General features: G+C 40.2%; 1 protein-coding gene across 1 annotated transcript; it reads right to left on the reverse strand.

The window, feature by feature from the left end:
• Positions 1 to 48: 48 nt before the first annotated feature.
• mfsd1 (major facilitator superfamily domain containing 1) lies at positions 49 to 8597 on the reverse strand (the record flags this gene model as incomplete). Its single annotated transcript, XM_079224757.1, has 16 exons — positions 49 to 1710; positions 2864 to 2930; positions 3142 to 3189; positions 3300 to 3412; positions 3522 to 3619; positions 4028 to 4184; positions 4421 to 4477; positions 5516 to 5627; positions 6460 to 6558; positions 7083 to 7185; positions 7346 to 7454; positions 7635 to 7702; positions 7841 to 7883; positions 7980 to 8092; positions 8241 to 8293; positions 8429 to 8597. The coding sequence occupies 16 exons, from the start codon at positions 8595 to 8597 to the stop codon at positions 1707 to 1709; spliced, it is 1413 nt and encodes a 470-aa protein (XP_079080883.1). The 3' UTR covers positions 49 to 1706.
• Between the last annotated feature and the right edge of the window lie 3814 nt (positions 8598 to 12411).

Here is a 12411-nt window from a genome sequence, read left to right on the forward strand (position 1 = left end):
ACTGCAGAAAAAAAGAGATCTCGCATGCTTTCAAAAATGTTTGTTTAATTAAATGCCATTGTTTCATTAACAATCTTGTATCAAATGTATAATTTCTCAATCATGTCATTTCTTGGAGACAGCTCAATAACAGTTAACACTTAGTAGTTGAACACAAACAGTCAGTTTAGCAAAGACTGCCCTGCTGTCACGTCCCGATAGTGCAAATGAGCGACCGATCCCGGCTGTGTGACTATGTGGACATGTTAATGTACAATCACACACACAACCGTCTTCTTACACGTGCTGGCCTTTACAAAGCAACGTAGCCACACACTGAAAAGCAGAGTTCTGCTCTGTGGTTGTAGTTTGGACTCTGTTTTGCCTCTGAGCCAATGCACCACATCACAGATAGGTGTTCTCAGGTAGTGTGCTCTTTTGCAAGCAAGTGATGTCACTGTGCGCGGACACCTCCTGGAGAACACTTCTACATCAACGCAACATAGGAGGTCATGAAAATCAAGAATTTCAGCGGGTGTTAAGCTACTCCTAACATTTTGATGACATATTTTCCCAACTGGGGTAGTGAGTGTTTATCAGCCACAGTCCTGATAAGAACACAGGGTGATAAATGTTTTTTACATAACTGGAATGGTGAGAGATAAACACAGTGCATTCATATTTCGTCTCACCGTTCAGATGAAGCAAGCAACCACTTGGAGGAAGTGCTTACAACAAGTTTATTACCTGAGCTTGATAAACGAGCAAAAGACAGTCTACAAAACATTATCTAATTCTTTAAAAAGGTCACATTCAAAAAATAGTTTTCGGGGGGATGCATTTCAGTATGCCTTTCTATATTCTCTTTTTTATATCATTATAGTAATGTACCATTTGATGATGCAACAGAAAATAAATCTTTACGCACCCCGAAACCAGCGAAGAGCAGATAAAGGAATTAAGAAATAAAATAATTGAGTAATAAAGACTTAAAAAATAAAGAGCTACGCTCTTTTTGAGATTTTGCACCATAAAAAAGGTCAATGACGCATATGATTAAATTGAATAAGATCTCACTAAGGAAAGCCCACTAAGGAGGATTTTGGTTGGCAATTATTATGAATGCTGACAACTGATATGTACATGAATTGCTGCGTTGTCTGTAATAAGGCAAGTAACAGAGCGCTTCTGGAAACAATTTGTAAAAAGAAACAAACATTTAAAAACATCCACAAAATTACCTTATTTACATTTAGAACAATTGAATTAATATATGAATCTTATATAGTGAGTTGAATTAGCATGTCATAAAATCAAGCCCCATTTATCATAAATAGGCACCTTTCCACAGGATACGAGTCTCATCTTTTCATTTAAAACACTTTTGGAAGCAACTTTTTTCCAGTAACTGATGAGACTTTGACATGCAAACGCACAGACGGAGGGGAATAAAAACACACAGAGTGTGTTATGGGAGGAGATGAAGCCAATATGAGAGGTCAGAGAGGAACTGTGGAGTCCAAACTGAGAGGAGTCATTTGTCCCGATAAGGACATAAGCCATTAGTACAGGGTTGGTTATGCAATAGCTGGGGCCAGAAAGTCAGCTCTGATGGGCCACAGGTGACAGCACTGGGAGGAGTCAGTAGTGCAGTTCCGCCCAGTGGCAGTTGATTGACAGCTCTTGGGTGGCCTTTGTGTGTTCCCTCATAATCGTCAGCATAATCATCACCTGGAAAATATCAGTCACAGAACAGAAAATATTAGTTGTGTGTGTGTGTGTGTGTGTGTGTGTGTGTGTGTGTGTGTGTGTGTGTGTGTGTGTGTGTGTGTGTGTGTGTGTGTGTGTATATATATATATATATATATATTTTATATATATATTTTATATATATATATATATATATATATATATATAATATATATAAATAAATATATAATTATATAATATATATAATTATATAATATATAATATATAATATATATATATATACACACAGACACACACACACACAACATATGAACTATACAGATAAATGAGTAGAGACAGAAACAGCGGAAACATCAATTCCTGCTCATTGTGACTGCTCTCATGCAGTAATAAGAACCGAAAGTATTTAGGTCTCCCGAGAGAACATGTGGTTTGGCTTTGTTTGTCAAACACAAAATAAACCAACCACAGGTGGTGTGTTATAGACATGCGACCTAAATAAATGTACTGAATGTACCCACTGATGATATAGCAAGCATTTCCTCCATCATGCTGCAGAACAACACGTCTTGTTTCAAAGCAGCCCATACAATACGTTCCCTTTTAGTCCACATAACTATATTGCTTGTAATAAGTCCGATAGAACCACAAATTGACTAGATGGGACACAATAATGAAGCTCTTTAAATGTAAATACTTTAAAATAAATCAACATTGACTGATGATATACACACACTGTAACTTATTAGCAGAAGGGCCATGATCAGTTTTGCTGTCACAAGCACTAAATCAAAGTCCAATCAGGCAAAATATCCAAAATAACGTAACTCATGAACTCTTCTCACTGAAACATGATTCTGCAACTATGCATGCGAGTCATGTGATTGCAGTGCAACACATCACTTGACTGTGACTCGATAAATCTCGTTCAATCCTTTCAATCATTTATCTTTATCTAGCGGGACAGACGGATTAGAACAGAACATCTACCAATTTCAGCTAAGGACACATCTAGAGTCAATTAGGGCAGGAGCTCTCACAAGTGTTAAAAAATATGCCTGTACCACTTGATAATATGAGTGGGTTGTTCATTACGCTTCTGAGATGCTGGTCGTTTTGTTAAGCAAGTGGGTGGAAGAGCAGTGATGGAGGGTGAAGGGTCAACGCTACTCACTCTGCATCTGAAGTGTCTTCTTTCTGGAGTTTGGCTCTGGCTGCGGCAGACAGGTTCAAATCTCCTCCTGGAGCAAGAGATTATGAAGAGATGGAGAGATTAGAAGGGGAGAGTGAGAGGGGTGGTACGGTCAGGAGCTTGCTGAAGAGTGACAAAGTAAAGGGAAGAGATGCCACAGGAGAAAAGGAATAGGAGCGGTATATTGGGGGGGAAAAATAAACTGACGACAGAAAGCAGCGACAGAAGTGACAGAGTTCAAGGTTTCAATCTTCTCTTACCTCGGAGGAGATCCACAAAGTACAGCATCACCACTGCCATCAGTGCAACTGCAAGAAACAAAGGAGGGGAGACAATGTGGTAAAGCACTGCCATTGTGACTCAACAGGAGCTGGAAAGGCTGTCATCTCAAAACCACACACAGACAGAAAATACTGACGGCAGATGCAGACGCAGAAAAAGACTTCCAAGACCAGGTATCCTCTGTTGTCTAGGATGGATCCTGCTGCCATGGCAATGAGCGCCAGTCCCAGGTTCTGGATTGACTGCATGCTGGTGGGCAGAAGATCAACCAGAGCGTCAATAACAACAATAATCAGTCACAACCATTTGTTCTAACTGGGACTATGCAAGTCATAACATTGCCATTACGGGTACATACAAGCCATAGGCGGTCCCCAGCTGATGCTCAGGCACCACGAAGGCCACCATGGGCCAAAGGGCACAGGCCAGAAGCGAGTAGGAGACACCCAGCAGGGACTGGAAAACAAGAGCAAACACACATTGCTTTAAACAAGTCAGGGCTCTCAGATTTCCTTGGCAAGATGGACGATAGAAAAATACATTCATTCCATTGGGATAACAGAACCATGTGTTAAATTACATATTGAAGTCCTACTGCTACATGAACTATAATAGTTTGCATTTAAAGAAATGAAAACGGTGATAAGTACACTCCAATTTAAAACAAAATAGGTGTCTGCACAGCAGACCGATGGCTTTCCAACACGGGCACAAAAAGTCACCCGTTTTAGTTCATTTGTGAACCCAACAGCCCCAGTGAACATCCTGACGTGTATCCACATTGCAATTCCTTCATGCCATAACTGTTTCTAAATGTACAAAATAAGATTTGTCCCAAAAAGGTTGCAAGGGAGCATTAATTACCATGGCGATCCATGGGTTCCAGAAGGTGAAGGCCAGCATCATGTGAGCAGCGAGTGTGGTGAACACGGCGATCATTACCCAGTTCACATTCCTGCCCGTCCGATCAACCATGAAGCCCAGGAGGGGAGACGCAGGGGCTGAGATGATGTACACAATACTGGGAATGACAGAGAAAGGGCACTCATTTATTAAGGACTGGAATATAGACACGTTTTAATGGTATACTGTAACTTCAGCCGTTTCGTGACAGAAAAACAGACTTAATAAAATGGAGCTGAAAAAGTCAGTCTATTTGATTTACGTTATAAGAGAAACTCAGCCCGCAAAAGGATCAGCAGACAACATTGGCCTTAGTGCCTTAAGGTAGATTGGTGTTAAAGGACCCCGAGTTACCTGTTGACAGCTCTGGCTTCAGCTGGGGAGAAGTTGAATTTTTCAATGAAGAACACCCTGTAATAAAAAGACACGGTCACCATACAGAGTGCTGCTCAGGCTTCATATTGATGCGACCACAACAGCAGGAGAAATCGAGTTGACTCGTGGAGCAGGTAGCGCTCGGTCTTCCATACATTGTTTTCCACCCAATTTGCATAACAAGTATTTGCTCTGTAAGCACTGGCCCTCAGTGGAAAAACCATGTCAGTTGCTAAGTGATTTGAGAGTGCCTTTCAGAGAAGGAAATGCAGGTTGATAGCTTCAATTGGTTTCTTTCACTGCAAACCAATTTGTCAGACCTCTTTCCGTTTCTGACTCCCTCGCCCTCCCTTTGTGGTTCGATGACAACGCAACATTGTGAGGATGCAATGCAGAGTCTCTTCTCAGACATCGCACTGATGTAATGGAGGGTTCATCCACGCCACACAATTTAAGCATGATACCATCTTGAGGTGAATTATATTTTTGTTTGAACTCAAGGACAAGTAATGGGCAAGATATTTTCATCAAGCACTTCACCAAAAATGCTGTTCCACCACTTCAGCAATTAGTATGAGATTATAACATCTACATTTCCTCTGTTGGGGTAAAGGTTTGTAATACCATATACGCTGTCCTGCTCCATACTCACTAGAGCAGTATAGGTGTAGTAATCCACAGACGAAATAGTCTACACACTATATTTACTCTGTTTGAGATGCATTGTACAGGTGTACCTAATAAAGTGAACACTGAGTGTATAATATAATAACATATACATGACATAAAATAAACAGTGTCAGTTTGATCTTACAGTAACAACACTGTCCCAACACATAACCCTGAGCAAGCAGTATTAGTTTGTTTTTTTAACTCAAATATACAATTAATAAACATGGTTTTAGGATGGACTGAAAATGTGATGGGAAAGACTAAGGCACTGACTGACTGGTGAGATGTTTTGGGTGTATTGCTTAAGGGATGTAATGACGTATGAGGACCACTAGAGGGAGGTTTGTGTGTGTGTGTGTGTGTGTGTGTGTAAGTGTGAGGTGGCCTTGATGCAATACTCACTGTCCTAGTCCAATAAAGGGGAAAATGGCAACATAGTAGCACACGCAAATGATGAAGATGAGCCACAGGTGGAAGGGGAAGTCTTTCACGTCCGTCAACTTGATCACCTCACCTATAAGATGAACACACGTGCAGATCAGCTTGAGAGTATCATTTGCTTTAAACAACCGTAAAAGAAGAGTAGACTAAACGCCATTAGTTCTGAGGGGAAATACTCTTATATTTTCTTTACATTTTCTGTAAAGGGAAAACATGAGAAGTAAAGTCAAATCAAATTTCCTTGGCCGTACCAATATGCTGATGCATATTTAGCGCACACTCAAACACCGATGGCACAGTGTTCAGAAGCAAGCCGTCAGTATCTCGTCAAAGGATGCGTCATCATGCGGACTGGAGGAGCCTGGGTTCGACCCATTAGAGGGTTTTTATAGTCTGAATTGGGATTCATAGGCCCATAGTATTTATTTAGCTAATTCATTTAATAAACAAAATTATAATAATTACTCAAAACAGGATTTCTTTTAAGTTACACGATTTTAAAACCTTCGCATTGGACAAACTATTTGACAAGATGTGCGTTTGTTTTTTGGAAAGAGCGCTCTCGACCACTCGTAAGATTTTCTCTGATCCTACAAATCAATGTGTACATTTTGTGAATAGAAACAAAAATAAGAGAAAATTGGTTCTCATGTTGCTTCCTGCATGAGGCCCACATAATTGAGCTTCCGCTGTCTTTATAAAAGAAGCCCCACCTCAAGTGAGAAAGTGCTGAAGCAAATTAACCATCTAGACAGAACGGCAGTTTTAAGTACATAACAAAAACAAAAGCTGGCCTTAGAGTATGTCATGGTCCACACTGATTAAAGCATTCTTGTAGTTATTGACAGATGAGGGCAAAGAGGAAAAACAAGAGATAAGACAGAGACAATCATAGAATTCATTACCTGCTTCGCCGCCTTCTTTGTGGAGGATCCTCTCTGCTCTTTTGTCAAGGAATCCCAGCACCAAGGCACACGTGAGAGAAAACAGGCAGGTTACAGCAGCTAAGGAGAGAAACAAATGAATTAAAAAGACTTAAATACATATTGAGGAGACAAAAGGAGAGTAACGACATGTAGTTACACTTGGTGATTAGATTATCAAGGAGATCGAATTAGGATGCCTGACGACTGCTGATTGATTGATTCTATTGTTCACATGGAAATGCCACATTGCCAGTGGAGCCACTTCAAAAGAAAGCACTCAACTGCAAGGTGTGCAAAAGCGGAAGCACTTTTAGCATAACTAAGATGTCACTCCAGAGAAAACGACAAGAAGTGACACGTCTTCTTACTCACGTGACTCATCTGCGGCAGCACTTTTAGTTCTCCACACCACTTCTCTCTGTGACTGCTGGCCGTGTCACCCGAGATCATTAGTTACAGAGAAAGGATCTAGGATCTCTCGCAGAGACAGAGACTAAGCACACGTAACCCGAGTCTTCATGTTTTAACATTTGCCAATTTCAAGTCTTCCCCTGGAGTGGTGCGTGTACCTCTGGCTAAAAGGAAAAGCGTATGATATTCACCTATCATGAGCGATGCGCCCAGCGCAGTGTGTCCCGGGGAGCCCACGAGGTCGGCGGCTTTGCTGTACACCCAGCCCATGATGTTCATGTTCACTGTGCTGCCCTTGAGACGAGAGACGAGGGGGAATGGGCCCAAGGAGTCAATGACATGTGGATGGTAGAGCTCCTTTACAATGGCTTCAGTTTAAAAAAAAAAACAATAAAACATTCATATGTTATTTGAAAGCATGTTTAACATTATGCTCCACTGGCAGTGTCCTTACCAGGCGAGCCATGCTCAGCTGAAGGCCAAACACCAGGTTGAGCTCTTTTCCTTTAAACCAGTTGACTGCATAAGTGTTCTGGGCCACGGCCAAGGACTCTCCTCCAATACTGCCCAGGAAAAGAAAACGGGAGGGAGGGCCGTGTTAGATACTCGATAGGACGAGGCCAACCGGATGAGTGGTGGTATCATACATACGGGAGCAGAAAACTAGGCCCTGGTATGTGAAGTTGTTAGATTGTGTTTGGAAATGAATAGATTTCAACACAATGGCCAAATGATTTGCTCACCCAAATATGAAACGTCCAGCTTCCATCAGCCAGTAACGATTCACTAAGGCGCCAGTAGCAAATATTACCTGTGCAGAGTGGAAAAGTTCAAATACAACAAAGAAAATGATCCAATTGTCATCCCTTTTATGTACCGTTTGATTTCTATTTAGAAGGATAACAAATAATAATGTAAAAAACATATTAAGATTTCAAAGTTAACGTACCTGTCCAAAACAGACAAAGAGTGAAAAGATGATGGTCCCCAGCCTATAAAAAATAATTAGAGATGGCAAAAGCTACACAACTCTTTCACTTTCACTGAACATACTGAAGTCAAAAATACATGTGACTTGTTCTTCTTACCTGATGCCAAAAACCCTGTCAAGCAGGAATCCCCCAAAGAAGCAGAGCACCACATTGGGCCAAGAGTACCAGGCGTACAGCTGCATGAACTTTGCAGTGTTCAGGTTCAGGTCCTAGTAAATCCAGGGAGGAAGCTCATCAGACTCACTTCAGCCATCTTGGAATTTAATTTCCACGATTAAAATCTAAAATCTAAAAACCATAAATACGTTGCATTTTAAAAAGGTGTGTAACTTTGCACATGTACAGCGGGTGAATTACCTGGATGACTTCCGATTGAAGAGCAGCCGGGTTGTCGTAACAGAAGTAGCTTCCTGGAACAAATTAACGACATTAACAGACGACATAAACAACGATAGCGCATGTATTTAACTTCACGTGAGCCACGACACTAACAGCTTCCTTCGCACTGAATGTATTAAGACAAAACTTGGTCTACTGCTGCTCACCGAATCCCAGGAAGCACATGAAGACCAGGACCACCACTCGGTGGAGGAGGTGGCTGGGGTCGCAGATGGCCGGCATCGGTCTGCCGGCTCCGGCGGCCGCGCGCCCGGCCGTTGGCGACCCCTCGTTGTCCTCTCCCAGCAGGCTCTGCCGCTCCTCGTAATCCGCCATGTCCGTTTGTTTTGGGATCTGCTGGGGGGAAAAGTTGTCGACGGCAGTATGCAGGATGTGGAGCGGTCACATGATCCGAGCAGGAATGTCACGTGGCCTTAGCCGCGTAGCTTGTAGCGCTGACCATCCGCTGTTTGTGTGAGCGCGTGCCCGTCGACACGTTCACGCCACAGGCCCAATCTCCACACTCACGGGTTTTGAGGCGCGCTCCCGTACAATCCGTGAGGGTTTTTTGGGAATGTCCTCTGTGGAAAAAAAATGTAGAGTTTTGACGGCTCTCTCACAGCACTTTATGAACCCTTTCCGTAAATCCGCATTTCTGCTGACTTTGCCCGAGGGAATTACCCACAATTCATAGCACGGGGTTACCAGTGGAAGACGTTAAAAAAAAAAAAAAAAGGTAAACAAAGATAACGTCACGTGTGTATTCAGTCTGGCGAGTTACGTTTAATCAGAAACACAAAGGATTACAGATGGAATTTAAAAACATGAAATCAGAAGAATTGATTGAGGAATTATTTATTCAGCAAATATTTCATTTAATCATTGAAGCTGTTTTGAGGAAAACATTTGAGGAAAGAGCTTGGAAGACGTTCAAATCAGGTTGTAAAAAATAGGAAATAAATACCCACAATTGTACATTTACGTTTTCATTGTAACGTGATATGTTGCAGCAAAGCGTTGTCCCTTTCCTGTACACCATTTCAAGCCCTCACAGCCTCTCACGCTCAACCATTTACCAGATGACGTCAGTCAATCCCTGAGGGTTCAGGCTTTAAGGCCGAGAGGGGACATTGAGATTGGGCCATATGGTTCAAACCCTGCTTCTTATATACAGTCTATGAGCCCAAGCACCTGGTGGGAGCCTGCACAGCCGAAACCCTTATCAATACATAGTAGACGGACTGTTATAATGACAGATGGTTAGTAGTATCTTATATCACGTACATTGAAAGGATTCAGGTGCATTTACCAGGAAATACAGAGTTTTAAAAATAACGTATCAGTATAGTATTATGATAAAGTACAAGGTCAAAGTACCGTTATCTTCTAATTCTGAAAAAAGTTTCCCAAACATGATCTTTTCCTAAACCTAGCTTCTTACCCTCATTTGAACCTTTAAGTTTACTCAACACCTTATTTGTTTTTACTCTTTGCCTTAAGAATGTGAAAGTATTGCATGTGGTTGAGTTCTAGCTCTGTTTCTGAGTTTAGCATAAATATGTGTGTCCTCAAAGATCCAAAACATACCGTACATAATAAAATAAGTCAAGCCTTTTCAATTTAATTATTTTCACTCACTGGAGGTTTTAACAACCGAACAATGTGTCAAAAAAGTCCAAGCTTTAATAAGCTGCCTATATGCCATTTCTCTGGGGCTTCGAGTCAAGAAACACTACAGTTTATGAACTTCTGCTGATTGACAGCACCGGCATGAATACATGATAGGGTTTCTCTAACATGAAGACTGTACCACCTTGTTTCATCAAGACTCATTAAATCAGCCCTCACCTACCTGCCCCCTATTTGTCTGGCTATTTTCTGTCCCCAACTTGTGTCTGTGCATACTGGAAGGCAACATTATCTGCAGGGTTTACTTAATTTCCATGAATGTCATTTAGAACTTTGCATAATTCACTACTGCGGGGTCATCTGTCAGAGGATTTAATCTGAGGGTGACAAACGGTCCTTTCTCTGGCTCCGGTCGCCTCTCTCCGACCGCTCTGTAGCTCATTAATTTCCTGCCCAAATATCAGCTTCTGTCGTAGCCGACAGAGGGTGGGATGGAAGAAGATCATATTTCATTATTACATTAATGATACCCAAATGCAGACACAATTGTAAATCAGGTGAGAGGTGACATTAATCCTCCAGAACCAGTTTGTGAATGTCCTGGAACTTGTCTCCTGGCATTGCAGTATGATGGAAAAAAAAAGAAAAGTATTCCATCCTATATATTCTTTCCTCCTCTTGTTCAATTCATATATATATATATATATATATATATATATATATATATATATATATATATATATACATATATATATATATATATATATATATATATATATATATATATATACGTAGATATATATACGTATATGTATATATATATATATATATATATATATATATATATATATATACATATACGTATATATATATATATATATATATATATATATATATATATATACATATACGTATATGTATATATATATATATATATACATATATATATATATATATATATATATATATATATATATATATATATGATACAGTGATGCTACAGTAATATTGTTATATCATACCTACAAATTCTTGCTGCTCTGCTGGACATAGATTATTTTTTTATCAGACATCACATCTGTCGCAGAGCAATATGAGTCGACATGCATTTCCTGTTAGTTCATGGCTAAATAATTATCAAAGGTTCCTCAGGTACTGATCAACACCAGTGGTACTAAAAAGATAATCTGTATTCAGTGCCTCCCCCGAAGGGCAGCAATCACAAACAACCCCCATTTTAAACAAATCAATGCACTTTCCTTTAGTTTCTTCTGCTGGTATATTCAACATTAGTTTGAGCAAGTTATGGTCTATAGCAGGGGTCTCAAACTCGTGGCTCGCGAGCCGATATTTTGTGGCCCCCTACTTGACATCAAAGTTTAGTGTTCGTGCGGCCCGTGCGTTTTTCCTCACACGCACCTAACCCTCTTGAGGTCCCTCTAAGATAACGTTTACTGGACATTTCTATTAATAGTTCCGTGAAAAAACGGAGTAGAAAAAAGATTCAGATGCTGCTAGATGTGCCAAAGTATGGAGGTTTCTCTGTGTGATCATACGTGCCTCTCATAGGAGCTCACAGCCTGAGGCGTCTGTGTCGAGCTCCACCTTTCACCGTGATTGGTTGATTCAGGTGTCCGTCGACAAGAGTCCACAGTACACACATAGATACAGGGTATGTATGTTGTTCTTGTTCTGAAAACTGTTCTTGAAAAAACGAATCTGAAACATGCACATTGTGTAAACATTATAAATAGTTTGTTTTTCTATAGAACATATTTTGACTGAAATATATAGTAAATATTTTGTTTGAAAACAAAAACTGTTGTAATTTTAATGTTTCATGTGCACACACCCCATGAAGCTTGATCTGTAGCATGAAGTCATTCCTCAGTCCCGAGTATGTTGCAAATAGAACTTATTGACTTACAGTGCAACAGTGATCTAAAAGCTAAAGAAATGTCTGGCAAGAAATATAATAAAGTACAAATGTATTCAGGGGTTGCATTTGTTGGTTCGGTGCAGTTTCAATAAGTTATTTAAAAAAATAAAATATATTTGCACTGTTAAAAACTATTATAAAAATGTATAGAAACTGCTGGTTGCCTTTTTTATGACGAAAATATGTTATAAATGTAAAAAAAAATATTGCGCTTTCTATGTGGCCCTCCGATGAGATCACACTGCCAACGGTGGCCCCAAGCCAAATTGAGTTTGAGTCCCCTGGTCTATAGTATGTTCCATATCATCAACGTCTGTGTCGGCACTACTGGGAAAGAGCTGGGTGAAGGTGGTTTTACTCTTTCATTCTTAATTAAATGCCTTTGTTTCACAGCCACCTTAACATGAATAATGTGTCTTTGTTTTACATGTAATCAGACTCATGTCCTTCCCCCTTAAAATTCATTTTTAACCTCATCCATAATAATTTAACCCCCAGCATACAAATTGAACAACATGCAATTTAAAAAATACACACTTTATTCTCATTGTTACTTATATTGCTCAGAATGCATCTGTCAGC

Source organism: Taurulus bubalis, assembly GCF_910589615.1.
Source record: "Taurulus bubalis genome assembly, chromosome: 10".
Classification (NCBI taxonomy): Eukaryota; Metazoa; Chordata; class Actinopteri; order Perciformes; family Cottidae; genus Taurulus; species Taurulus bubalis.